This window comes from Zonotrichia leucophrys, chromosome 1A, assembly GCF_028769735.1.
Source record: "Zonotrichia leucophrys gambelii isolate GWCS_2022_RI chromosome 1A, RI_Zleu_2.0, whole genome shotgun sequence".
Taxonomy (NCBI): Eukaryota; Metazoa; Chordata; class Aves; order Passeriformes; family Passerellidae; genus Zonotrichia; species Zonotrichia leucophrys.
Window position 1 is genome coordinate 6,016,936 of NC_088170.1, and position 26,404 is coordinate 6,043,339.

Consider the following 26,404-nt stretch of genomic DNA (forward strand, 5'->3'; position numbering starts at 1 on the left):
GGTTGGCTCTGCAGGCATGTCAGAGCTGGCTGCTGGGAGGAAAGGGTGGGGACACCCAGGTTTGGGAAGAGCCAGCTGTTCTGAGAAAAGAAATGGTAAAAGGAGAGGCAAGAGGGCATTGCCAGCTGGCAGGTGGTGAGCAGGGCGGGGAGGAGGACACCTTTGAGGAGGTGCAGGGCAGATCTGAGGTTGGGATCAGTCATCCTGCAGGTCAAAGGCTGAGTCCTGGTCTCCAGCTGCCCTGAGCCTGGCAGGTTGAGGGAGCGTGGTCCTTTCAAAGAGAGTTTTCCTCCTCTGCTCATGAGAGGGGATGGAAACCCGTGCAGCTGGCTGTGAGCTGGCAACTGCAGGGGGAGTGAGCCCCTCTGTGTGGTTGGACAGCAGTGCTTTCCCAGTTCTGTGCATCCTTGCATGCAGTGATGGGCTTCCTCAGGATGTGCTGTGGGAGAGCTGTGGAGATCTGAGTGCTGCTGGTTGAGAGCTGCTCACAACAGGGCTCCCAGGGGCTGGGAGGGGTTTGTGCTCCCTGGGGAGGGGGTGCTTTGGACATTTCCAGCATTTATTGCAAGCAGTGCTTCTCTTTTGGGGATGAGTGTTTAAGAGCAACCTCACCCACACTTATGGAGGAGGAGCCCTCATTGTGGGGTGACCTGCAGTCAGATTGTCAAATCCTTCAGCAAACCTGTTCTACCTACACAGCTCCTGCTCAGGGCTGACTCTGCCAGAAAAGGTGGCAGCTGATGGTCAGGGAGTGCATCATCCCTTTCTTTGCTCTCTCCTGAGATGGGTCTGAGCACAGTTTGTACCCCCCAGCTGAGCTGCTCAGAAAGTGATTTTTGCTTTTCAGTCTGGGTCATCACACCAGTGAAATCACTCACATGGAAGCTGGTGTGCTGAGATAAATGTGTCCCTACCCATAGCAGGATTTAAAAACCCTGTGAATTATTGCCTGGTGGGAAGTTCTGAAGCCTAAGTGTAACTTCTAGTACCTCCAGGCTGGCAAACAGAAATAGCCCTTTTTTCACCTCCTAGAGAATGACTTTCACACGTTGCTGGATAAAGTTTTCATTTAGGTTGACTTTCTTCTTGTTTTACCTTAATGTCACAGGTCATTTCCCATCTACAGCTTTGCAAAACCCCTGCCATGTTCCTGTGGAACACTTCAGTATAGATAAATCAAGTTTTTAGGTCAGCTCTGCTTACCTAGGCTTATCTTAATCCCCTTTTCATATGTGGATAACCTCTATTGCACCTTTTCCTCAGTTGTGCTGGGTCATGCCAGCCCTCTGTGACAGGACAGGCAGTGGCACTGTCCTCCACGAGTAAGGTCAGAGGCAATGCAGAGCCAGCACATGCTCCTTCACCTTGCAGTCTTTCAGGACTTTGGAGACAGCCCCTAAAAGGCAGAAGATGGAGCCTGTCCTGTCTGATATTGATGCCAGATCCCACAAGGAAAGAATCAGCCTGTATTTCTTTGGGTATGGGACCAATCCACTCAACCAGCCTGTGGGGGAGGTGAAAGCCAAGAGCTTTGAAAATGGCATACTTGGAAAGTTTAATCCCAAAAAAAGCCCCAAGTAAATGGAGATGATTTCCCTTACTGCCTCCAGAACTGGCCTCAGTGGTTTATCCTGAGGATCCCACTCAGTCCAGGTTTGATTCCCCTGATCTCTCCAGCCTCATTTGTCCCCAGGGCAATCCAGCATGCTCTAATGGGATCTGATTCACTGGCTTCTAGCACACATGGAGGATTTTCTGGAGACACCATTATAAACAACCAATATAGAGTGTGCAGGCAGGTAAACCTACTCCTTCCCCACACTGTGGCATTGAGGACTTTTGTCAGCTCCTGTCAGCTTCCCACCAAGAGGCTGAGAAATGCTCCTCTGGGGAGTGCAGACATAGCTGAGCGTGTGCTGGATATGTCCCATGTTCCCTCCTGCATGCTGCTCTGGTTTGACCACGTGGGAGCATGAAAAGATCAATAGGAATTTGGCAGGACATAGGCAGACAAAGCAGAACACAAAAGAGCTATAGCATTAAACACAACCATTAAAAAAAGAGAAAAGCTGAGCTGAAGTATCTTGATAAAAACGGTGTAACTGGAATGCCTGCTACTGGTGTTGGTCATGAGAAGTGCATCAAAGCTGAGATGGACCCAAAGAAAGCTGCCAGGACAAAACCACAGAGGGATTGCTCACTTCTAGTGAGCACCCAGACACTGTAAAGACTCCAGCAGTGCCTCTCCTTGCTGACAGAGCTCTGTCCCTGAGCTGTGTTTGTATTCTCAGCATATGGCACAGGCATGGAGGGGTCTGCATGACCCCAGAGCAAATGTTCCTTCTTCACCCACGCTCTGCCTTTTGCTCCACCTACCTGATGGTGTTGGTGAGGTTTGAGCTTGGCCACAGGAGGTTTAATGTAATGCTCTGTGGAGATTCATTCTGTAGGATGACATTGAGGGATGCCCCTATCCCACTAAAGTGGTGGAGCCCCAGAGCAGTGGGAATATGTGGCAGCCAGCCTGGGCCATGCTGTAGGGTCTGCCAAGGGAGAGTTCCTTCCCTGCAGAGGTCAAGAGGACATGGAGTTATTCTCTGACTGCTGTAGTTGATATTTACAAACTCTGGGCCTTCACCCTGCCTGCCTGTGGCTGCTTTCTCATCTTGCTTTCTTGTCAGGGCCACAGTTCAAGGTTTGGAGAGGTGCATGTTGTAAGGGAACAGGGGAGAAAGTTCCTCTGCCCTGATGCACCTCCCTTCCCTACGTCCCACCACCCACGCACGAGCTGGGTGATAATTTGGTGGGGGGAGCTGCTGGAAGGGGTGGGACAGGAGGAGGAGAGAGGGTAGTCTCTGCCTTAACTCTTGCGGTATCTGTTTGGCAGTCAGTGGATTCCCTGCCTGGACTGCAGTGGGACGGGAGGGGCTTGCCTGGGGAGACCTGCGCTGGGCTCAGGTGAGTTGGGCGTTTGCTCGTTGAGCGGATCTTGGCTGGGTGTTTGTGTCACCCTGGGAGTGCCATGGCTCCCGTCCTCCCGCAGCCAGCTGCTTGCTGTGCTCTGGAAAGTGGGCCAGCACATCTGCAAGGGCAAAATCTTCCCAAGGTTCAGTGAAGCAAGAGTGAGATGGACAATAAGGAGGAAATAATCGATTCGGATCAACCCCGGGAAGAGGTTTTTCTTTCAATGGTTCCTTTGGAAAAAGAAAGGACAGGCTGAGATGCTGCACAGGGGGCACCAGGAAGCTGAGAGCAAAGAGATGCCTGAAGGATGGGTAATTGATCCTGAAGGTTGTGGCAGCAGAGAAAAAGGGAGAGAGTGACAGGTAAGTACTCAGAGAGCAGAAATATTGAGAACAGAGACAACAGTGAACGAGACAGGGGCAGGGATGAAGGGCAGAGCTGGCTGGTTGATAATAGGTACAGGAACCAAGGCACTGGGAGTGGAGTGGGCTGTAGGCATTTCAGCTACTGCCTGCATGAGTCCTCTCCTCCTGTGCTGCCCTGCAGAGGTGCTGACCCCAGTGCATTGATTTGGGAGCTGCAGTTTTTAAAGATGAGCCTGGGAGTGCGCTTCTTGTTCTTCTGGCCCCAGAGTTTTTATCAAATTTGTTCCTGTAGGGCTGAGGCAGGGAGACAGTGCATGTCTTTCTGCAAGTGCTAAACTCTTGGGATCTGTGGGCATATTTGTGAACAAATGCAGGCAGAACACATGAGGGTTTCATAACACCTGATCTGTGTCTTCTTAAATCAACAGTGCTTTTAAAGTAATCACTACTAATCAGGGCTTTCATCTCATGCCAGTGGAAATACCATTGCCCTAGTTTTTCCTCTTTGACAGCTGGTGATACGAGAGGCTGAACCTTGGACCTGACCTTTGCAGCTCTGCAGCAGCCCAACTTTTCTGGATTCCTGGTTGCAGATGTGCTCCTTGCAGAGAGCAGGTTGAAGAGCCTGGGCTGTTTCTCTACCTGACTGTGGTCCTGGGCAGGCTAGAGGAAAGTTTGGGTGCCCCAGGCTGGAGAGCAGCTACCAGGCCCCTTGGAGGGTGTAGGTGCGATGCAGTCATGGCAATTATGGCAGGAACTGCTGGAAAACACTTAGGCACTGCTGGAGTCATGGTCTCCATGCACCTGTGTCTGTGCTGGTTTCACCCGATGTGAGTTGTCCTGAGCACCAGCTGGAGCTGGCTGAGCCTGCCCAGGGTTGACACAGGGTGCTGGGCTTGTGCAGGGCTGAGCAGGGAGCACAGTGTGGGGACAATCATGGCAGGGAGCCCTGTGGCCCTGCTCTGTGCTGGCTACACACGTCTGTGCTGAGGGACCAGGCTGTGCCACACACACTGTTGGCTCCCCTCACCTCCCTGCTGGGAAGCATGAGGCAATGTGTTATCCCTCAGCCCTTCCTGGCTTTTGGAAGTGTCTTGCTTGAGTGCTCTTCCCCTGTGCTTCCTGTTTCTCATCACTGACAGCAAGTGTCCCCAGGCTGTGCTTTTGGGAGGTCAGGCAGGGTGTGCCTACCTGGAGGAGCTTAGATACAAGTGCCTAGAGCAGTGTGATGCCAAATTCCCTGTGCTGCTCTCCCACCTCTGAACCTCTGCCTGCAGTGCTGGCTCCTCTGCTCTCCTGCTCTATCAGCTTTGCTTCCCACTCTTCCCTCAGCCCTCACCCCCAGCAGCTGGCCAAGCAGGGCTGGGGCTGGCAGCCTGATCTCTTCATCTGGCCTGCCCAGGGCTGCTGGCTGGCATCTTGCTCCATGAAGTTGCTGCCCCAGAGAGGTGGCAGCCCTGCAGGCACCCTGCAGACTCTGTCTTGTCCCTTGGAGCACCCCTGGGCTGCACCCCAGGTCGCTGCCCCGTTGTGCAGGGACCTGTTTGCAGAGTAAGTGCTGGAGAAGCGTGGCTGTCACCCTCTGTGCCATTCACCTGCTCTGCTCTCCAGCCAGTGACAGGAGCTGTGCTGGCCACATGCTTTGGCTGCACACAAGGACCTCTGAGCCAGCCCAGTGCAGCCCCAGGACTTTGGTCTGATGGCTCCAGCCGTGGGGTAGGTGGCTCTGGGGGCTCCTCTGGGGCCTGGCTGGATCTGTGGCTGTACCAGACATATTGCTGGTGCTCTGTAAGAAGAATGGATCCTGCTGTGGCTGGCCCTCCTGCTGTGTTGCACTGCACATAGCCTGAGTGGAGGTCTTGAGATTGTCTGGTTTGGTGTAAAGGCTGGTTTCTAGTCCTATTTAGACACCATTTATGGGCTTCATCTGTTAGTCTTGGTTTTTTCCTAGGCTACAGAAAGTAACCACCTCTGTGTCTCTGTAGCCCAGAGCAGGGATGGTGATCCATGGACACCAACAGAGATACATCTGGCCCTGGGAACAGCAGCCTACCTTGCTTTTAGCAAGAGATTTGCACTGATCCTCAGACAGTCCAGCCACTGTTAGAAGTTTCAGAGGATCTCCTATCCAGTAGCAGAAGTCAGAGCAGGACCCATGTGGCACCCTCCTGCACTGGGGTGTGTGCCCTTAAGGGTGATGCTCTATAATCCTTGCACCTTGTATTGCAGATGTCCCTGGCATCAGTGAACTCACTCATGAGGAACTCACAGAGTTCCTTATCTCACTCTTTCTGGTGTCAGTAAGCAGCAAACTCACAAGCATTGCTCTTATTTCACACTGGAGAAAACATAGGTAGGATCTGATTCTTGGAACAGTCTCCTGTGCCTCATGAACGTTGCTGAACAGATGCTTTGAGAATACCCTGCAGCCCACAGAACCTGGAAGTTAATTAGAAAGTGTAAAGAAGCCAACTAACTTTCAATTGCTTGAAATGAAAGGCATTTTAATTTCAACTGCTGTCCTGGAGTTGATCGGTTTTTCTCTTTGTACATCTTTCCTTGCCTTTCTCTGTTATGCAGCTGGAGTGAGCCATTCTCCAGCAGCATTCTGATTTGGAAACAGCTGTCTCTGCTTATGTAGCTGCTTTTAGATTGGCTGGAAAGCACTGCTAATATTTTCTTGTCCATCTTGCAGAGATGACCGATTCCAGTAGCAGCCCCCATGCACTAATTGACCCGGGCTGGCTCCTTAAGCTGCACCTCGGCGCTGCTGCTCCGTGCTGAGCCCTGATTTTCTGTCTCTGCTCCCACCTCCGCCCCCGCCCCCTGCCATCAGAATGCAGCGCAGGCTTTCAGCTGCTGACTAACTGCTGGCTCCGGTTGCGCAACCCGAGAATTTTATGTGTCCTCCTGCTCCTCCTTTTGTAACACAGCCCAGTCGTCTTGCTTTCTGATTCCTCCCTCCCCATCTTAAATTGCAGTTTATGTGCTTGGTTGCTGCTTGTTTCAAAATGAAACCAAGAAATATAAATGCACTGCAGCTGTCTGCGTTGTCACCTGTGATTCTGCGGTTCAGGCAGTACCTTCGAGTGTCCAAGGGAGCTTTAACACTGTGATTCCTCTCATAAATGTTATCAGCTGCTTTTTAGAGACATTTCTGTCTGCTGTTCCCTCTGTTTCACTATTCCCTCTGGAGACTGTCCTCATCTCATTTGCCTTATGATAAAACAGCAAAATAGGTCAAACGGAGGATGTTAACTTCCCAGCAGTAGGAACTCCTGTCTGACAGCAGTCAGGAACAGGCAGTAAGTTTGCAGAAATAAAAGCTTTGGGAGAATTGCTGTTGGCTTCTTCCTCTGGTGCAAAAACTCTAGGTGGCTTCTCTCTCATCTTGTCTCGCTCTTGTTCCTCGCCTCACCTGAGGAACTTTGAAAAAGCCGTTTTTTGCCCTGAGAGAGGCTGAGGATAGCACTGTATTTCACTTCAAATGATGCTTTCTTTCTCCTCTTTTTCTTATTACTGCCTCTCCCCTTCAGTGGCATCTTGTTTCCAAACAAAGCCAAAAAATGCTGTTCTCCTGCATGTCTGCGTTGTGTGTTCAGCACATCATAGGCAACTGCTGAGTGACCACAGTGCTTCAGAGATGTCCTCGGTTTTCCTTGATTTTTGTGACCATACTTGAAGGATCCCATGGTGGTAGGTGTGGGACAAACAGTCCAAAATTTGTGAGCAGGGGGAGATTGTTTTGCCTTATTCAAATGTTCAGGAATGGAACTTGTTGCTCTGGGTCTATGGATGCCTGCATGCTGCCTTCTCTCTTTCCAGGTCCTGCAGGAATGCAGGTGTATTCTTGTTTTCCCAGCCATAAATCTTTTGGGGAAAAAAATTTTGGCCATCTCCATTCACCAAGCCCAGCAGCAAATACTGTACCATTTCCTATGGAGCTGCATAGAGGGAGCTCACTGCTGTCTGTGGGAAGATAACAGACCACAGGTCATTTCTGTGAAGGGCAAAAAAACCCCATCTCCTCCAAGTGCTGAGAGCTGGAAATACAGCAGAGCACCTCTAGAAGAGACAGGTGGGGTCAGAGGGAGCTGAGGAAGGAAGGTGGTGATGGGGAGAGTCTCCAGGGGCAGGGTTGACTCTGTGGGTTGCATCAAGATGGCATTTTAGCAGTCGGGAAAACTTTGTGGCAGAGGAAAAAAAGAGTCTGGGAATTAAGTAGTCATAGGATTTTTCTCCTAACTTTGGTGAAGGAAGAGCAGAAAAATTACAGGCGAGCAGTGAGGGGCACAGTCTGTACTCCAAACTCATGTATTAAGGAGGGAGCAACCAAAGAAAAAGGAAAATGTTTGCCTGTTGGGGAGGATGTAACCCAGTAGGTGGCTGTGACTGCTGTGGGAGAACCAAATTGTTTCTAGCTGGAAACAAGAAGTTATTTGAGTCCCCATCTGGCCTAAGAACATATAGAGCAGGGGCACAGTAGGATTAATTGTTTAGGAGAAGAGCCAGGAGGTGTATGAATAGGCTCTCTCATAGAAACAGTAGGCGAAGCAGAGAGGGAAGTAGTGGGGATGTGTAATGTGCATGGCTTAGTCTGGGAAAGGAGAAGTTGTATTTCATGCCATGAAGAGCCAGAACTTTAGGCACCAGTTTAATCCACCATCTGTTCCCACTTGAAAAGATTTGATTTCATAGCCAGGGTGCTTTCCCCCTTCTTAAAATATGAAAATGAAGGCACAAGTGCTGTGTCTCCCCTGCTGCTCTGTGTTTCCCCCAGCTGTGTTCCTCCTCATTGCAGCATCCCAAATTCTATCCTTCATGTTGGCCTATTCAGGAGTCAGAAGACAAATAAAAAGTCCTGATCCAAGTGTCCCTGAGCTGGAGGCTGGTGACAGGGTTGGGGCTGTGGCTGGCACTCATACATTCCCTTCCCAGGGCTAGGTGAGAGGAGGTGATTCTCTGATTGTGACCTTCCTCTGCACCTATGTGTGAAACAACTCTAGCCAAAATGAAATAAAACCACAAATATTAGTAGAAATAATATTTGGCTCTTGGATCCACCTTACATTAAAAGAATAAAACCAAAGAATTAGCTAGGCTTGTCCTGCCAGCTTCCTGGGACATCCTCACAAACCCAGACTTAAACATCCTGCACTTGATAATGTGCCCTGGACTGCAGCAAATGGGAATGTGCCAAGGACCGTGACAGATCAAACATGTTTCATTAAGTATGTGTTACTTTTTCTCTCACATTTGACAGTGCGTGGAGCTCTGCTCCTCTGAGACAAGGAGGCTGTGCTGCAGCATTGGAATAAACTGATTAGCCAGCTAGCAGGCCCTGCTGCAGGCAGGCACTGGGGAGACGGGCCCTGCCTGGGCTCCAGAAGCTGAGAAATGGCTGGCAGGAGGACCTGGTGATTCCATCTCCCAATCCAACCCAGCAGAAGGGAAAAGTGAAGGGGGAAAATCTGGGACTGGGGAGCTGCAGAGCTGCAGCTGCAAGCCAGCATTTAGGGTGTGTGCCTTGATTCCTGGGCTCCACCACCTTCTCTAAATGTGGGGTTAGAGGTTTGTAGGAGCCTGTTAGAGGGCTGATTCACCTTCCCACTCTCAGGTAGATCCACAGGTGTTGTAGCCCTTGGTGGTTTGGATCAGTGCAAGCCTTACCAGCAAATAGTTGCTTTCCAGCATATGGACCATAAAGGACAAGGGCTGGAGATAAAACAGAGCTTGCTTCCTCAGTGCCCTCATGCATCTGCATTTGCACCAAAACTGGTTGTGCCTACTGCTGTACTACTCATATATGAGCTCTTACTGGCAATAGTTCTAAAAACCTCTCAAATTTAACAGGGAGCAAGATCTTTCTGCCTTGTTTTTGAAAAGCCTGGAGGATGATCTTCACCAGCCCTTGACTGCTGTCCTCTATGGTTTATGTCCCCCGATCTTGTTGCAGCCCCTCTTACACTGGTTGGTGTCTCGCATGAGACTCAGTTCTCCATTCAGCATCCATGGAAATCTGCTGCTGGTAGCAAAGCAAATAGGATGGGCCCTTCAGGAGAGCAGATGGGGGAACAAAGCCTGTTGTTGCCTAGGGCATTTAGAGAGCAACTGGTGTGTTACACTGTGAGATCTGATTTCCTTTCATTACTTGAATAACAGGCAGGAAACATGGCTGTGTCAAAGAACTTCTTGTTCTGCTGTGAACATTCATTAGAAGTTGTCTTTTCATACACAAGCATCTTTCTTTGCCCCAGGGCCTGATATATCCAGAGGGTTAGCATTTAGGAAATTATTTCCTTTACAGAACTGAATGAGACACTGATAATGATGCTGTCTTGTGTGGATAAGTGTGAGCATGGCCCACCAGCTCCTGCTCCTGCTTCCTCCTTGCCTCATTGGAAACTACACCCAAACAAGTGCAATAGTATTCCTTGGCTGCTGGGACAGTTAGATACCAGGGTTTACACTTGCTCTTATTTGCAGTTAGGTCAGGTTCCCTGGTAGTCCCTCCTCACCATGAGATGGCTGATACCTGGTGTTTGTCCAGAGGGACATGGCTGGCGAGACACCAGGCAGAAGGAGGGAGGGAATAGTTTGACATCATGGTCCTGGTGCAGTCCTGGTCAATAGAAGATTTGGTGGTCCTGTAAGGTAAATGGCATCAAAGGTGATGAAGTTCTGCTCACCACTGAGCTGCTGAATGGGAGAGATCCTTGGCCTGAGCTGCCTCCAGAGGCAAGGGAGAGAGCAAGTTTAAATAGTCCACAGCAGATCCAGGGGCAGTGGAAATGTTGAGTGTTGTGGGTGATGCAGATTGCTGTCTCTGTTGCTCCCTGAAGATGGGGATGTTCCTTTAGGTGATACAGAAGGAATGAGAGATGTGCTATTAAAAAGCTTACCGAACCACCAGCATAATGAATTAGCAAGTTGCTACAAGAGAGCAAAACCCTGATTTCTTTGCAGTCCCAGCTGGTGGGAATGGAAGCAGAGATGCTGCTGCTTTGGAGACACTTGTTTCCAGTCTATTTTCCTAATCTCAACAAGGGAATGTGTATCCCTTCCTAAAGCAAATCACTTCTGGAAAGGCCAGCTTCTGCTCAGTAATGCCACCAGTTAGATGTGCCTAAATTTACATATTGATACTGGAACCACATCTTATTGTGGTGTCTGGTCCCCTCACTCCTCTTCCCACAAGCATGTTCTGCAGCAGCTCCCTACATCCCATGCTCTCCTTCTCTTCTGTCCCACAGAGCCATGACAAGAGCCATATCCAAGGAAGGAGAACGCAATGGGGCCACCGCATCTCCTGAAGAGATAAGAGTGGAGGAAATGGAAGAGAGAGGCCAGTGGAAGAACAAAATGGAGTTTGTGCTGTCTGTGGCTGGGGAGATCATTGGCCTGGGTAACGTGTGGAGGTTCCCATACCTCTGCTACAAGAACGGTGGTGGTGAGTGCACAGCACACGTGAGTTGTTCTAGGTCTGTAGCTATAGTGAGAGACATGTACATGCCTGCACCCAATTCTCCTATGTACTCCCTAAGGTATTCCCTTATTCACTCCTTCAACAAGTTAGTTCCTGCTAAAATGAGGAGGAATAAAAACTCAGGGGTGAATCCAGCTCCCCAGTGGGTACTCTTCCTTAAAGCAGCATTCTCAAATCTGGACTCCTGAAAAATTGAACCCCAGTAACAACTTAAGGCTGTTGGGCATCTCAAGCAATTATTGGTCTTTAGAAAATATCTGTAAGTGTTCAGAAAGCCAACATCAACCTTCTCCTACATATTCCCTTTTCCTACTCCTGGCATCAAATCCACCCCTTGTTACAGAGGAGGAAAGGCTTAGACAGTGCTGGTGTCCTAGCCAAGGCCTGATACACCCCAGGAGGAGATTTCTGCCTCTTCCCCTGGAGCAATTCTCACAGTAGTCAAACCACTTTCAGGAAAATTCATCCCAAATAAAGGTTCATTCACCTTCCCTTTTGTTTCTTTGCATGGCTCTCCTTTTCTCTTGTAGTAACACTGCAATAAGATCATTACATGGTTAAAAGTTAAAATTTCTCATAACAATAAAATGAAACGTAAGGGAATAATTGACTGTCACTAACTTTTCTCAGTGAATAAAAATCTAACTTTATAAAAGAAAAGGAGGAATAGCAAATTACATGTCAAATCCAGCAATAACTTCTCTTTTGTTCTTGTTCTCTAAAAACACCCTGAATTAACGGGTCTGGGATTTGCTTCACACCCCACCCCCCTTCTTTGAGCTTCCTTTCTCTGCAGACCATGCCCCAGAGGCCTTTCTTTTCCAAGGTGCCAGGAGCTTTCACCAATAGGTGAGTGGTTCCACTGTAATTTTCCCCAGGGCTTCCAAATTCTTGTCCTCTCTGCTGTTGCTGGAGTTTATCCAAATTAAACAAGAGACAAGGAAATACATCCTCAAAACCAGTGAGGGCCAGGGTAAGAAATGGTTACAGAAAATGGATTTGAGTTTTTCTAGAACCTGGGATGATTTTTAGCAGATCCTCCAGTTTCCTTCTCCAATATTTTGATGGGAGGCACCCAGAGCAAGTCAAATGGGCACAGGTTAGGAAACAGTGGAGGTGCATCTGATTGAGCAGCCCATTCTGCAGTGATGCTTTCAGAGAGGAGTCATGGGTTTTGCATGGAAAATTTCTCCCTGAGCTCAGATGATATCTTTGCATAGTTTGTGCCTGTGGTACCCGGTTCAGCAGTCCTTGCAATTTGTATGCTAATTAGTGTAAGTGAAAAGGCTACTTTTGTTCACTTTAAATATCTATTGAATAACATTTTTCTTTTTAATTAGACTGCTCTGGAATAGCTAAGGCTGTGATTCAGAGGGCAAGGAGGCCAGGCTTGGGAAAGGTTAGGATGGGAGTGTCCTTCCCTCACAGCTCCCTTGCAGAAAGTATGCTGCTGCTGGAGAAGGTACTTTTCTCTCTCCAGGGCTCTAGGGAACCAGAAGACTGATACAGGGCAAGGCAATGTATTTCCATGACACTCAAAGACATTCTCATCATTGGAAAAGTTCTTGAAATTGCAAAAAAAGGCATTTCCCAACTATAAATGCTTCATCCCTGTCCCACCCTTACCTCCCAAATTTGAGACTGCTGTCCTGTCACCTTTCTCCACCTTCGGGTGTACTGAAATGGTTTTACAGCTGTGAAGACAGATGCCATAGAAAAAATAGTGCTAGATTTCTGTAAAGAGACCAACTGCAACCTTATCTACTGCTGCACTGTCACATTTGATCTAATTGCTCAGCATCCTGAACTTATTATTGACTCATAAAGAAAGAGGATCTGTTTCTGAGGGCCCCACTCAAGGCTGAGGCTCCTGCAGTAGAGCAGCAAATTGAGGAGGGGATCACAGCTGGAGTTTCAGCTGGTAACTGCTGTGGGACAGTTAAGAGAGACAAGACAATAGAGGTGCAAGAAAATCATCATTGCTCAGAGACCAAAATGGGTCAACCTCTGGGACAAATTGTATCAGAGGAGAGGGTCTGGAGTCTGCTGAAAGGCTCATCTGTGTGCAGGATAATAAAGCTGTCTTGCAGACTTGGCATAGATGTCTTGCAGCACCAAAAGCAGCAGCTGCCTCTAGTTCAGGGTCTGCAGTTCTCACTTCCTACCCTGTAAACCTGGACTGACCCTGAGAATCAGCCTCATTCCCTCTGGCCCCAGGTCTCCTGCAGCTACACACAGCTGTGTTTAGGGGAAATGTGGATGTTCTTTGTTATTGTAACTTTGTTGGCTTAAAAACAAGGGCAAGTGTTCCTGGTTGCTCACAGTCACTGGAAGGAATGTCAGTGTGAATGCCTGTGCTGGCAGGGGAGGAGAGGGCCAGGGGGACAGTGGCTGAGAAAGGCACCCTAGTCTTGGTTACAAGCAACTGAGATGCTCTCCAGGCCCTGGCAAGAGAGGTGTTCCTGACCAAATTTTATTGTATGGAGAGGCAAGATAGCCACAGTTGTTTCAGCGAGGAAGGCAGTCCCCTTATCTTGTTTGGAGGGGAGCAGAAGTGTGAAAATCCACACTAAGGATGTGGAGAAAGAGAGTGAGGTGTCAGAAGGAAGGTCAGCTGTGAAAATGAGATCTCAGGAGCAGTTTTGAGCAGAGCAGTGAATGTACTTGTACTTGGTTTGACAACATAACTGAAAAGGTGCAAAAAAATTTCAGACAGCTGAACAAAGCACTAAGCCATTTTTTCAGGGCATTAAAGTTTTTGGTTATTTTTGTTTGTCTTTTCTTATGCTTAGTTTATGCTGGTCATTGTTTCTGGGAAAAAGCCTTGCTCTTTTCTCCTTCCTCTTCCATTCTGACAAGCATTAATCTGAGGGTGATTTCAGGTTGATTTCTCTTTAGACATTTCTCTACATATTAGCAAAAATTGATTTTGAAGGTAGAAGTTAAACTTCCTCATTTTGAAAATGTCGGAAAGATATTCCTCCCCTATTTCCATTTTTCTGGTGCAATCTGCTTTCCAAATTTGACGTGAAATATGTCTCGAGTAAATTTATATCCTGGCAAACGTTTTACTTACCAAGAAATGTCACCAGCCTCCAGGTTTGTATCCTCTGGGCAAGTGGGAGTTTTGCTGTGACTCTCATGAAAGGCAGAACAAATGTAGTTATGTGAAACAAGGACTTATTTTGTTCATCCTCTTCCTGCTGAAAGCTGGAATGAGGTCAGGAGCATGAAGCAGGGAGAACTTCTTCAGCACTATCTTTTTTTAGCTCCTTGCCTGGCTACTCCTTACCCCTCTAGGTTTTGGCCTATGCCAAATGCAGAAGTGCAGCAGTAGCACAAGATAGACCACCCTTGTAATTTTTTCTGAGAAATTATGGTGATTGTTTCTTTAGCAGAGGTTGCACATTTAATTCACTGAAATATTTATGTTTATGTAGCTGATTCCAGCTGTGGTCCCAGGTATCTGGCAAGAGGTTTTAAGGATAAGGCTTTTGAAGAGGTTTCTGAGGCAGCATTTTACCCCTCTCTGCAGGAGCCTTCCTCATCCCTTACCTCATCTTCCTCTTCACCTGTGGGATCCCTCTGTTCCTGCTGGAGACGGCGCTGGGGCAGTACACGAGCCAGGGAGGGGTGACGGCCTGGAGGAAGATCTGCCCCCTCTTTGAAGGTCAGTCAAGTTACAGTATTTACTGGCAACACTTTCTGACAATCAGCGACTCAGATCCTTTTTTTAAAATATTATTATTCTTTTTTTCCCCTTTCTCTTTTATTCTCCCTCCCTTCTTCTCTCTCCCAGCCTTGTTATTCCCTCTGCTGCCTGCTGTGTGTGCAGGGGCAGTTCCCTGACCCCTCTCGATGTGAGTGAGGGGGTGTGGTGCTGCCTGGGGGCTGTGCTGCTCCACCTGAAGCACAGTCTCTGCTTTAAGGAGCTCAGAACCTGGGAGAGAGGAGAAGCAGGATGGCCAGCTTGAAGGAGGAGGATGGAAGTATCAATGTACAAACACCCGTGTGTAGTTCAGGACAAATAGTGAGGGGAGAAGAGATTGAGGAACTCTGTCTGGTTTATTCTACTTTCCCTGCCCACTCCCGTGCCCAGGGCTGCTGTGGCAGCATTTGCAGGCTGGAATCCTTCAAACTGGGGGAATCAGGCTGTGTGCACTGGGTCTGACAGCCCAGAGATGGGATGGGGATGAGGTTAAACCACAGGGATAAGAGCCAGGACTTCTGGGGCCTGGGGGAAGGTTGTTTAATGGGATTAATATATTCATGGATATAATTTCCTCAATTCTTCTCTCCAGAGGAGAGCTTATTAACCATGTTTTGCAGATGGAGAAAGCTGTGCTCAGGCAGAGTGGAGCCTGGTTAGTTTGTTGAGCATGGGCATGCAGTGCTATTTGAAACTCCCTGGGGAGTCTGGTACCTCCTGCACTGGAGACCCCTGTGCTCTGGCACACACCTGGAGCTGGACCAGCAGGGGTATCTCAAAGGACACTGACAACCAGTTTTAAATAAATGAATTGGGCCTTTCTGCTCTGATTACTGTTCTGAGGTCTCAGTGAGCAATGGGCACAAGCAGGACCCAGGACCAAAACTGAGCATGGTGAATATCAGCTGTAAGACTTTTTTGCCTGACACTTTCCAAAAGTAAGAGACTTGGCTGCATTTCTTTTCTTCAAAGGCTAGAGCTGTATTTTTCTGAAGAGGAGGCACTATGATGCTGTGGCATAGTAGCCATCAGAAATTTTTTTCCAAATCAGCATAAGGTTTTCTGGCTGTTTCACCACAGACCTGTCTAGAGTTACCAGCAATGTTTCCTGTCTGTGTGCCCAGTCACAAAATCCTTCCTCTTTCCCTTAGGCAGGTTTTGCACTATTTTCTGGAGAGCCATGTTGTTGGTGTTACATCCCTCTAACCACAGCATGACCAGTGTCTTTGTTTGGTGTTAAGCCTCATGTGTTGGGAGTTGGTTGCCAGTCCCATCCTCACCTCCTTTGCTTTTCTCCACAGGAATTGGATATGCCACCCAAGTCATTGTGGGATATCTGAATATCTACTACATTGTCATCTTGTCCTGGGCACTCTTCTACCTGTTCAGCTCCTTCTCTTCAGTGCTACCATGGGCCAGCTGCAATAACCCCTGGAACTCAGGTACACCTTTTCTTGGGCAGTTTCTAGCTTCTTTCCAATTCCCAGAAGTTATTTAGGTTTTGTTGAAAATATTTGGGGTTTTTTTTGGATAAGAAGCTCTCATGAGCTGGCATGTGATGCCACCAAAAAATAGGCATTTTCTGGCAAGCAGGAGAGGTGGATGGTAGAGTTTGCAAGCCAATCTAGGGCACTCATCATGTGGCAGGCTCTTTTTATTATCTCTGGTGCAACAGTTTATCTTACAGTTCCCTTACTCTGCCCCATTCCTGTGGAGTTACTGGGACAGTTGCTGCCACTGCCGGTGCCTGAACAGTTTCCTCTGTGCACTCAGCTTTTCACTTTACTCTGCCCTGCAGAGAAGACCTGGCTTTGACTTTACTCAAGTTGCTTGTGCTGAGCCTGGGAAGATGGGGTGGATGTGAGGTAATTCTCATGAATGTCCTTGTCAGGAATTTTTTAACATGTTGAGCAGGTTTTGCTTGGCAGCAGCTTGGTTCCCTCCCTTTTTCTCTTGAGTCAGATGATTAATTTCTGCAATTAGTTAAATTTCTCTACCCTGTAGGCCTTTTACTCACAGCTCCCTCTGCCTTTTCATCCCAGCAGAAGTAACCAGCCTTTTAAGGAGATGATCCAATTCCTTCAGCTCCCCCAGAATGGATTTGTTTGCAAGCAAAGCCACAAATGTTCTCTTAACAGGGAGAAGTTTCCCAGCAACAGCTGGGTTTCCTTGGTTTTCCATTGGGTTGTCTTTTGCTGGCAAAATGCAAGATGAGGTGCATTGGATGTGTGGCATCTCCTCTGTTTTTAGTTATTTCATGCTTTGTAATGGTTGGGGATGGCAAAGGAGAACATGAAGGTGATGTGTGCATGTGTGGTCAGGGAATGGTGTGGACAAGCATGTGTGGAAAGAGAATGAGATTTTCTATCTAGACTACTCATAATCACTATCCCTTGATAATCTGTATTTTTCAGTCATCTGTTTTCAATTTGGCAGGGAACTGTTTTCTCCTTCCCCTCTTCTCTCCCTGAAGCCCTTCTGGTGACTGCTGGATTGGGATTCCTACCTGGGGAGAGCCAGAGTTTAATGAGACATTTAATGAGATGCTCTATAGCACAAGATGAAGGATCTGTGAGGGTTAGGGTCCAGAGGAGAAGGAACATCCCTCTTGGAGGAGCCCTAGAGAATTTCTCACCTCATCAGCTTCCTTTTCTTTTGGTAGATCTCTGTGTGGACATTCTGAATAGATCCAGCCTGGACAACAGGACCTTGCCAGCCAACGCCACCTCCTCAATGATTGAGTTTTGGGAGTATGTGATTGCTTTCCCTCTGTTCAGGCTCCCTCTCACCCAAAGGCTGCAGCTGCAGGACTCCCTGGGCTGGGGGCTGTGTCTGTAGCAGCAAAGTGAGGTGCCACGTGCCAGATCCAACACGGGGAGCACAAGGAGCTGCCAAGGAGATGGGCACAGAGCCCGGGGTGTGAGGACTGGGCACACCCCAAAGGCTGCTCACCGTGTGCCTGCCCAGGGGTGCTCGTGTGCACCTTGAGGGTGTGCTCCCCTTTCTGGCACTGGGCTGCCTGGGTGAGTGTGGCCACTGAGAGAGCCACCAAGAGCAGGAGAGGGCTTGCTGCAAGCAGGAGTGCATGTGCTGGGTGTTGCAGGTTGGCAGGCAAGCATGAGAGGCCATGGTAGATGAAACTTCTCCACAGTGAAACAAAAGGGAGAAAACTGCTTCTTGCCTTCTTTTGACCCAGTCCTGCTTGCTGTCTAAGGGAAGTGATCCATCAGGCTGCTCAGGATCATTCCTGGAGACCAGGGATCTGAGATGCATGCATGAGATGCCAGAGAATAATTTGAGGAGGATGGAGAATTTTCAGGAACTTGGGGCTGGAGGCACTAAAATACCAAGTGAGTGGGTCTTATAGCAGGCCACACAATGTCCCAGATAGGGTCATCAGTGCAGTGTGGAGAGGTTGAAATGACTGCTGGTGCCACCCTACCACTCCACATGCCTACAGAGGAAAGTCTTACAAAGAAGAGGGGTGTCAAGGACTCCGCTTCAGCAGTTGGGTTTGGGTTTTGTCCCCGTTTCTGTCTCTTAAAGCACATTTGAAAGGGTTGACTGTCCTTTGTTGCAGCCACCACAGGGCACATAGAAGAGGATATGTGCCCATGGTTGCAAAAAGAGTCTGCACAGTGCTGGCTCCCTTCTCCTGCCCTGCTCCTTGCACATACTATTTAGTGAGAGCTGAGGTTGAAACAGTTGTTTGGGTTTTGTGTAGAGAGAGCAAGGTGACACTGAGGGAAGTGGTTTTGAGCAGAATGTGCAGAGGAGTTATAAGTTTGGGCTTAGGCTGCTGGGAACTGCAGGAGTTGCAATGGTGAGCTCTTGTGTTGCCTGCCTTCTTGATGGTGAATCTCCAAGGAAGGAGGCTGAGGGAAGGGCATTGCAATCTTAAAGATAATTTATGCTTACATATGGAGTGCCTGTAGCATAGGGGAGGAAGAATGGTGGCCATGGGCTGATAGTGGTTTGGTGGCCTGCTTTGAATTAAGTTGTCTCTGCTGGGGAGCTGCCAGGCTCAGGGAGAAATAGGAAACAGGTGTTGATTTTGTGTAGTGGGGGTCTGATGGGCATGGCACCATGGGTCTGGAGAGTGGGAGGGTTTGGGTCAGCCACAGGACATGGTGGAGCAGAGCTGGGATGATTTGCATGGCTGGGAGGCCTGGGCAGATGTGTTGTAGACAGGCTGTTGAGTCTTTGGATGGGGTAATATGGGAGAGGTGTGTGTGGGACCCTGAGTGGGGTGTGAAGTGCTAATGCTTCTCTCCCTGTCCCTGGATGCCGGCAGGAAGCGCGTGCTGAGGCTCACGGATGGGATTCACAAACTGGGCACTGTGCGCTGGGAGCTGGCTCTGTGTCTCCTGCTGGCCTGGATCATCTGCTACTTCTGCATCTGGAAAGGGGTCAAATCCACAGGCAAAGTAGGAATGGGGATTATCCTCCCAGTCCATAAGCCTCCTTCTGTCCATCTTCTATATCTTCCCCAATCTCTTTTCCTTCTTCACAAAGTAGAGGCAGAAGACAGAGCACCGAAGTTGAAAACCTGTTGAGGCTAAACTGATGTACACCAGTTGTGTTTGAAACCTAAGAGGAAGAATAAATTAGTAGGTCCATCAGGGAGGGGAGAATGGGGAAAGCATTGGGAACTGAGGGCAGTTTTGAGGCACATTTTCACTTGCAAATACCCACAGTGGCTGATGGATTCTCCCCAAGTGCCCTTGGGAATCATGCACTCACCAATGTGTTGTCCTGCTGTGGCTTGAGGGTGCTTTCAACAAGATCCTCTGCAGTGGCAGGCTTCCCATCCCTGGCAATTATTAAACACTTGAGCAAACAGACAAGCTGCTGCCTGTAACCAGCTCCGAGAATAGATAATGAATCTCTCCTACTTCTTTATCCTGGAAAACACTTGGGGAGGGAGAAATGTCCTTATTCTCTCTTTTGTGCTCTTTCTAAATATGCACGTTTTGGGTCAGTTCTTCACTTTCTGCATTTTGCTAATGAGGCTGAAGCCAATGCTTTCCCCTGATGTTTATCCTACAGAGCAGATGGACTGGTATTCCTTTTGGAGTGAATGAGTGTTTGATGCCTTGGGCTGGGTATTAGTGACACTGCCATGGCCTTGATTTGCTCAGGACCTCTTTCTTGGAGCTGCCATGAGATGGGTGGATCATTAATGATGATTGATGGTTAATAATTGGTCTTGTGGGTGTCCAGGGTGTCCCAATAGCAAAGGGAGGGAACCAATTTCTGCAACAGATTTCTTCCTTCAAATCACTGTCTACTCTTCACAAATGTTCCCTTTCACACCTGACACCTGTGTTTCAGTGTTAAATCCTATCTGCTAACTTAAAACTGCACTGGGCACCCATTGCAGCAGAATGACATAGCAGCTTCCTCCCCTGACTAGATTTTTCCCAGATTTTGCTGATGACTGGTTCTTGCTGATGCAGACTTGTCCACCATTTCTGAAGGAAGGAGATCCAGACTCCACCTTTATGGGGAAGAGGGGATGGATGAGAAATGATGGCATTTTAAACCCTGAATCTCTGATGCCCCCTAATTTGAATACCACAGTGCCATCTTGACAAGACATTGGGTCTGAGAGGTTGTGTGATCTGCATGGAAGAATAATGAAGTGACTCAAGGTTCTCTTTAGCTCTCAGCCTTCTCCACTGAGTTTTTTCTTTGCATTTTTCTCCTTGTGCACACTGCTTCCCCAGTGTGCATAACTTACCTGCACAAGGAGAAAGCTAGAGTATTTCAGTCAGGCTGGTTTAGCTGACTTGGTTTGGCAAAACCAGACCAGAAAGTGAGAGAAAACAGTGACTACATATAGTAAATATAATGGTCTTCCTTAGACTACAGATGATTTTTCCATCACAATTTTTAGGGTGCAAGGCTATTGGCTGTTTACCAGCCAGGTGTTATGGACATGGTGCAACAATAAGAGAAGAGTTTTCTGCTCCCAAATATACTAAAGGTCAAACAGGCCAGTTGTCTTCTCTGCAGGCTGTAATTTTGAGTATTACAGGGGCACTGTCAAAAAATTCAACTGCCTCCCTCTTTTTCTTTGCTGACAATATACTAAGACAAGCATTAGGAAAGACCCAAGAATTCTGAGCAGGTGCATAACTTTGGAGCTGTACAACAGCTCCAGATTAAACAGGAGGTTGTGTTTGCCTGAGAGGCTGCTCTAATCACATAATCCTGCCACATCCTTATGTTTCTGCTTCTGTGATTTAAGGAACCCAAATTTAAAGAAACCATAGTGACCTCAGGACAATAATTTCAAATAACTCCATAAAGACTCATTTTCTTTTAAAAGCCTTCCCCCCCCCCACCATGTTTCTCTTCCTTATGCATAAATGTTTTTTTAAAACTGATTTCTGAAGGTAGATTTTAATACTTGTGCCCAAAGGAGTGTCATTCTCATTCAATCAGGGAACAGCAAAAGTACCATGTAGTGTGACTTATTTGACCAATTATCACTAAGCACAAAAAAATGTAATTTCAGGCCTATCACTATGAATCCATGGAGTAAACAAGCCTTCACACTGCTTGGATGAATTTTAGTAATGAATAAATGTTAGGAAGTTGCAACTTGCTCACAAATATTTTGCAGCTAGGAAAAAAGAATATGTTATATTAGAGAAATGGTTTAGAGATGATTAATTCTACTGTAATATTTATTTCTATCACACACAAAAAGAAGTAAAAATAGGTATTATAAAAATAATGTTCTACATTTTCTTTAAAGGCTTTGAGTTGCCCCCATTTTTTACCTGTGAGCTCAAAGGCATTAAAGGGATGAGAGTGACGCATGAGCCCTTCTGGAAATGAAAAATGCCTCATAGGTGTCTCAAATTGGCCAGCAAAAGTTGGTATTTAATTTGGAAAGCTCTTGCTGTGCATAGGACCATTTTAATAACTCATTAAAGCTCAGTGATGGGAAGAGATCTGGGTTTCTTCTGCAGCTTTCAAAAGATGAAGGGAACAGCTGCACAGCAGGGAAATTATATTGGCTGGAAAGAGAAAACAAAGCAGAGCAACCAGTGGCAGAGTCTTGGATGAAGAACAAAATGCAGATTAACTAAATCACCAGTGAGATGTAACCTTGATTACTTTCTTTCCCACCCCTCTTCTGTGTTAGCAGCAGCAGCCACAGCCAGCAGCAGAGTCGGGGAGGTTTGCTGGGGCAGGGGCCTGCAGATGAGGTGAAGTGATGCTGCCCCTCCCTGCTGACCCTCTCTCCTCTTGTTTCCCTGCCCTGCAGGTCGTTTACTTCACTGCCACCTTCCCATATGTGATGCTCCTCATCCTGCTGGTCCGAGGGGTGATGCTGCCAGGGGCTGCTGAGGGCATCATCTTCTACCTGAAGCCAGACATGTCCAAGCTGGCAGACCCACAGGTGAGGGCTGGTGTCAGGCAAATGCTGGCCACAAGAATGTTCTCAGTGCCCTGGCCTCTGGAGCTGAGCATCTAGCTGTCATCTATGAAAGGAAGTCAGGCAACCAGGATCCTTAAAACTTCTGAGAGGGGTCTGGTTCCCTTACACAGCACATCCTTTTTGCTTGTGGTCTGCAGCATGTGGGCATGCTAGGTCATTTCCACTCATGGGCTCAGCAAAACCAAAGGAGTATATAAAATATTTAGCATGTAACAGTTTTTCTGGCTGTTAAATGCAGATAATTAAGGGAGGGGTTATATAATCTATCACTTTTAATTTTTTTTCTGGCCTGGTTAGCACTTTGGCTCCATCAGGACCCTCCCAGGACATGAGAGGTCCTGTGCTTGCAGAAAAGACCAAAGGCATGCATGTAACATGGGCTGTGACCAGCTGGGTTCCCTTCACTGCTCCTGGGGGCTGGTCCCACCTGCCTAGGGCAGGGGCTGGCCAAAGGGTCAATCACTTCCACCAGTCCCTGGAGCTCATGGAAATCCTTAGTGAGATCCTGCTGCTGAGCTGAGGCAGAAGGTAGAGCTTTAGTTCACATGGGATGTGTGTCCGTGCCTGAGGGACTCCTGTGTACATGCCTATCTGTGGGAAATCAGGGTGATCTTAGGCTGCAGCGCCTGGGATGGGATTCTTTGAAGGCCATGAAATTCCAGCTGCCTGGATGTTTGCAGCTGGGGGCTGCTTAGAGGAAAACGAGAATTACTGGGGAGCCTGGAGACCATCAGAAAGGTGAGCTGTTTACCTGCCTGCCCACAGCTCCCAGCTCAGGGCTTTCCCTGGGACTGTGTGAGAGCAGAGTTGCAGCTCAGCTCTCCAGGGAGGAGAAGGCTGGAGCAGTGCTGAGAAATCCCACTCAGCTTTTCCCATGGAAGGCCAGAGCAAAGGGTAACCTGGGTGTGACACCCCACTGGCCTGCAATCTCTCATCTCAGCAATTTTCTGCCCCTTCACTGTGCACTGTGGCCTCAGAGAGGTGGAAAACTAGGTCTGGGAGCAGGGGAGGGAGTACACAGATTGTTGATCACACTGTCATTTGGGGTGACTCACCCGTGGCTCTGCAAGGAGATTAATCATCTGGGCCATGTAGGGACCACAAACAGCTGTAGTGAGAGCTTCAGAAGGAGCCATACTATCAGGGATGCCATCTCTACCTTGAATGCAGAGGTGTGGGGTGGAGAAATGGTGTCACCTTAAATGGGGTGTGAAAATATGGTCTCCTCTAGAGCTTTTTCCTAAATGGTTTCCAGTTCTATAGCTCAGTTTTTCCAGATTCTCCATTCACTGTAGATCCCCTTTCTGTCTCACAGGGTTTGTTCTCCATGACTGGAGGAGTTATTGTTGACAGGGCACAGCCATTTGTTAATTTTGTTGCCCCGTCTGGAGACCACTGACCTTCTCTGTTCCAGGTGTGGATGGATGCAGGCACTCAAATCCTCTTCTCTTACGCCATCTGTGAGGGGTGCCTGACAGCTCTGGGCAGCTACAACAAATACACCAACAACTGCTACAGGTAGGAAGAGCTGCACTCCTCATTTCCTTCTGGGAATTTTCTCAGATAGCACAGAGCTGCATCAGAGGCAGGCTCTGTCCCTGGAGGAGACCTTGGGTCGTGCTGCTGTGACTAATGAGATGCTCAGAGTGCAGAGGACTCAGCACAGGGATGGAGGATGGCTGAGGGAAGAGAGGAGTGCAGAAAATGGCTTTAATTGTGTTCTCCTGCACTAAATGAGAGGCTGGAGAAGGGGAAGGAATGGAAATGGAGAGTGTCTCCAGGCACTGTGTAGACAGCACACTCTATTTTGACAGAGTGAGTGGGCAGGAGTGACATGGCCAGCTCTGCCATCACTTGCTGGGCAGGGGAGGTGGTACAAAATGATGGGGGCCTCCTGTCTCCAGTGCTTTACTATCATCAGAGTAATGTACTGCCAGTGGCCTTTTGATCCTATCCAAGGGGGTTAATCAAGTCTGTCTGGCCTTCTCCTTGCCCTTGGATTACAGATCTATTGTATCCATGGCCTGACATGGAGCTCAGTGGAGCAATCAGGACCATTTTTGACACCCTCTACAGAGCCCTGAGAAGCAGGGACTTTGCTGTGTTTTCACATATTGCCCCAGCACAGATTGTAAAATGGAACTGTGCTTGGGAGACAACATCATCTCTCCTGTTCTCTGATAGGTGTTGCCATGGCTGTTGGTTGGGCAGTTAATACTTTCTCCTGGCTCTCCCAAAATATTTCAGGCACTAATGAAGTGCCGTGCTGACTCCTTCAGCTAGTTCCTAAGGTTTCTTGTGCTGCAGCTTACCTCTGGGTGTCCCAATTGTGTCCACAGTGCCTGCCCCATGGCAGCTGATGCTGTGGGTCAGCTCTGGCAGCTGCCCAGGCAGGATCCAGGGGTGTGGGGCTTCCAGCCCAGCCAGCTCACAGTGGTGCCCAATTTTCACAAGGGGCAAGAGCACAGAAGTTTCAGGACAAGTAGCACAACACATCCCAGCCTCCATGTGAGCATAGCTAATAAAGACAGCATAGACACTGCCCTTGTCTGTGAGGATTTTTATTGTCCTCTTACCCTCATTCTACTAGACCTGCTGAACCTGTATGTCCTCATGCTTTCAGATACTCCTCTTTCTTGACTGTGTTTCCTTTTGCAACCTCTTTCCTCTTCAAATTTTCTGTTTTCCTAATTTTCTCTGTTGTTTTTGCTATTCTCTGGACTCTTGTTGTTTTTTTTTTTTTATTGTTATGTGCTGTGTGGTTGTGCCCCATTCTGCCACTGTGCCATGTGTTACTCCTGAACTCTTGGCTCTGCTCTGAGGGGTTCCAGAACAACATTTCTGTTTCTTGGTAGTGCTGTCCAGCTAGGGAAACTGAGCACAGACATGATCCTAAAGCAGGAAACCCCCATTTCTCTCTGGTCTCCTTCCCGCAGGGACTGCCTCCTGCTGTGCACCATGAACAGTGCCACCAGCTTTATTGCTGGCTTTGCCATTTTCTCTGTGCTGGGCTTCATGGCTCAAGAGCAGGGCGTGCCTATTTCAGAAGTGGCTGAATCAGGTAAGTTTTTTGGGAGACTTCAGAGCCAAAGGAAAACAAACGGCCTGAAGGGGAGGGTGCTCTTCTGAGGTGAAACCCAGGATGTTCTCTGCATCCTCTATTGCTATGGGTGTCTGCAGGACCAGTGCTCCTCAACACAGCTTTTTGGCTGTGGGTGGTCAAGAAGCTATGGCAATAGGAGCACACATGGTCATCCTGTGGTCTGTTGGCAGGTCCTGGTCTGGCTTTCATAGCATATCCAACAGCAGTAACAATGATGCCTGTGTCTCAGCTATGGTCCTGCCTCTTCTTCCTCATGCTGTTCTTCTTGGGACTGGACAGCCAGGTACAACAAACGCCCCTCCTCATCTAACATGCCTGTCCCCACCCTGAGCATTCCCCATGGTCATTGGAAAGGATTAAGGAGGGCCTGTGCTTGGCTGGTACCTTAAATAGGTTCTCTGCACTGTATGCAGCACTTTCACACTGTGGGAGCTCAGAGCCAGGGGTTATGTGGGCTGGCATTTCTGCTGGCATCTTCTCCCCGGGTGTATGTGAGGATGCCCCACCTACATCCCTTCAAAACTGTGCACCCTGCAGGGCGAGGCAGAGCACAGAGCAGACAGTCTGGGATGGAGAATTGGGCTGTTTTCTCCCAGCTGCATCCCACCAGAGCAATCCCTGTGTCCTCTTCTCCTCACTGGTGGGCCCATGTCTTCATCCCATGTCCCTGTTACACCAGGAACAAGCCCTGCAGAGTGCAGTGTGAAACTCTGCTGCTGGCACAAGGGGAGCAGAGGGTGTCCTGCATGTCCACCAGGCAGGTGTTTTGCTCTGTTATACCCTAGCCCTTGTGCCTGGATAACAAGGCCTTTTTCCTCTGTTTCTGCTGGCCTTTGGTGAAAGCAAGACAGATTAAAAGAAAAAAATGAAAAAGTAAGGATTTGGCAGGTAGGAGGAAAAAGGACAGTGAGGGCAAGTGCGTGCTTGGGGAAGGAGAGATGCTGATTTCTCTGACCTGTTTTCTCCTGCAGTTTGTCTGTGTGGAAAGCATGGTGACAGCTATTATTGACATGTTCCCAGCAGTGTTTCGGAAGAGAGGGCGTCGGGAGCTGCTGATCCTGGCCATTGCAGTCATATGCTACTTTCTGGGCTTATTGCTGGTCACTGAGGTGAGCAAGGAGTGCAGGAGCAAGGAGCAAGGGCTGTACAGCTGAGCACCAAACCCCTGCTACACAGTTCTGGAGGTCTGGGCAGAGACAGCAAGCTTGTCTTCAATGCTGTTAATTGTCTCTCATTTCTAATCCATTAGCTGGTGTCTCTCACAGCCAGTGCTGCTTTGACCCTGTGTGACACTGGTGCACTCACTGTGTCCCTGAGCCTT

General features: G+C 48.4%; 1 protein-coding gene across 2 annotated transcripts in view; it reads left to right on the plus strand.

The window, feature by feature from the left end:
* Nucleotides 1-2,891: 2,891 nt before the first annotated feature.
* Nucleotides 2,892-26,404, plus strand: part of LOC135459918 (sodium- and chloride-dependent betaine transporter-like) — a 37,541-nt gene continuing 14,028 nt past the window's right edge. Inside the window, exons 1-11 of one of the 2 annotated variants that reach the window (XM_064736391.1) lie at nucleotides 2,892-2,958; nucleotides 10,583-10,779; nucleotides 14,351-14,485; nucleotides 15,826-15,966; nucleotides 17,187-17,274; nucleotides 18,819-18,951; nucleotides 21,807-21,941; nucleotides 23,395-23,498; nucleotides 24,917-25,041; nucleotides 25,254-25,366; nucleotides 26,055-26,192. In XM_064736391.1, the coding sequence (XP_064592461.1) occupies nucleotides 10,587-10,779; nucleotides 14,351-14,485; nucleotides 15,826-15,966; nucleotides 17,187-17,274; nucleotides 18,819-18,951; nucleotides 21,807-21,941; nucleotides 23,395-23,498; nucleotides 24,917-25,041; nucleotides 25,254-25,366; nucleotides 26,055-26,192 (1,305 nt within the window). In that variant the 5' untranslated portion in view covers nucleotides 2,892-2,958; nucleotides 10,583-10,586. Of the gene's footprint in view, nucleotides 2,959-3,317; nucleotides 3,327-10,582; nucleotides 10,780-14,350; nucleotides 14,486-15,825; nucleotides 15,967-17,186; nucleotides 17,275-18,818; nucleotides 18,952-21,806; nucleotides 21,942-23,394; nucleotides 23,499-24,916; nucleotides 25,042-25,253; nucleotides 25,367-26,054; nucleotides 26,193-26,404 lie in introns of those variants that run through there. The other variant, XM_064736401.1, reaches the window with a different exon arrangement.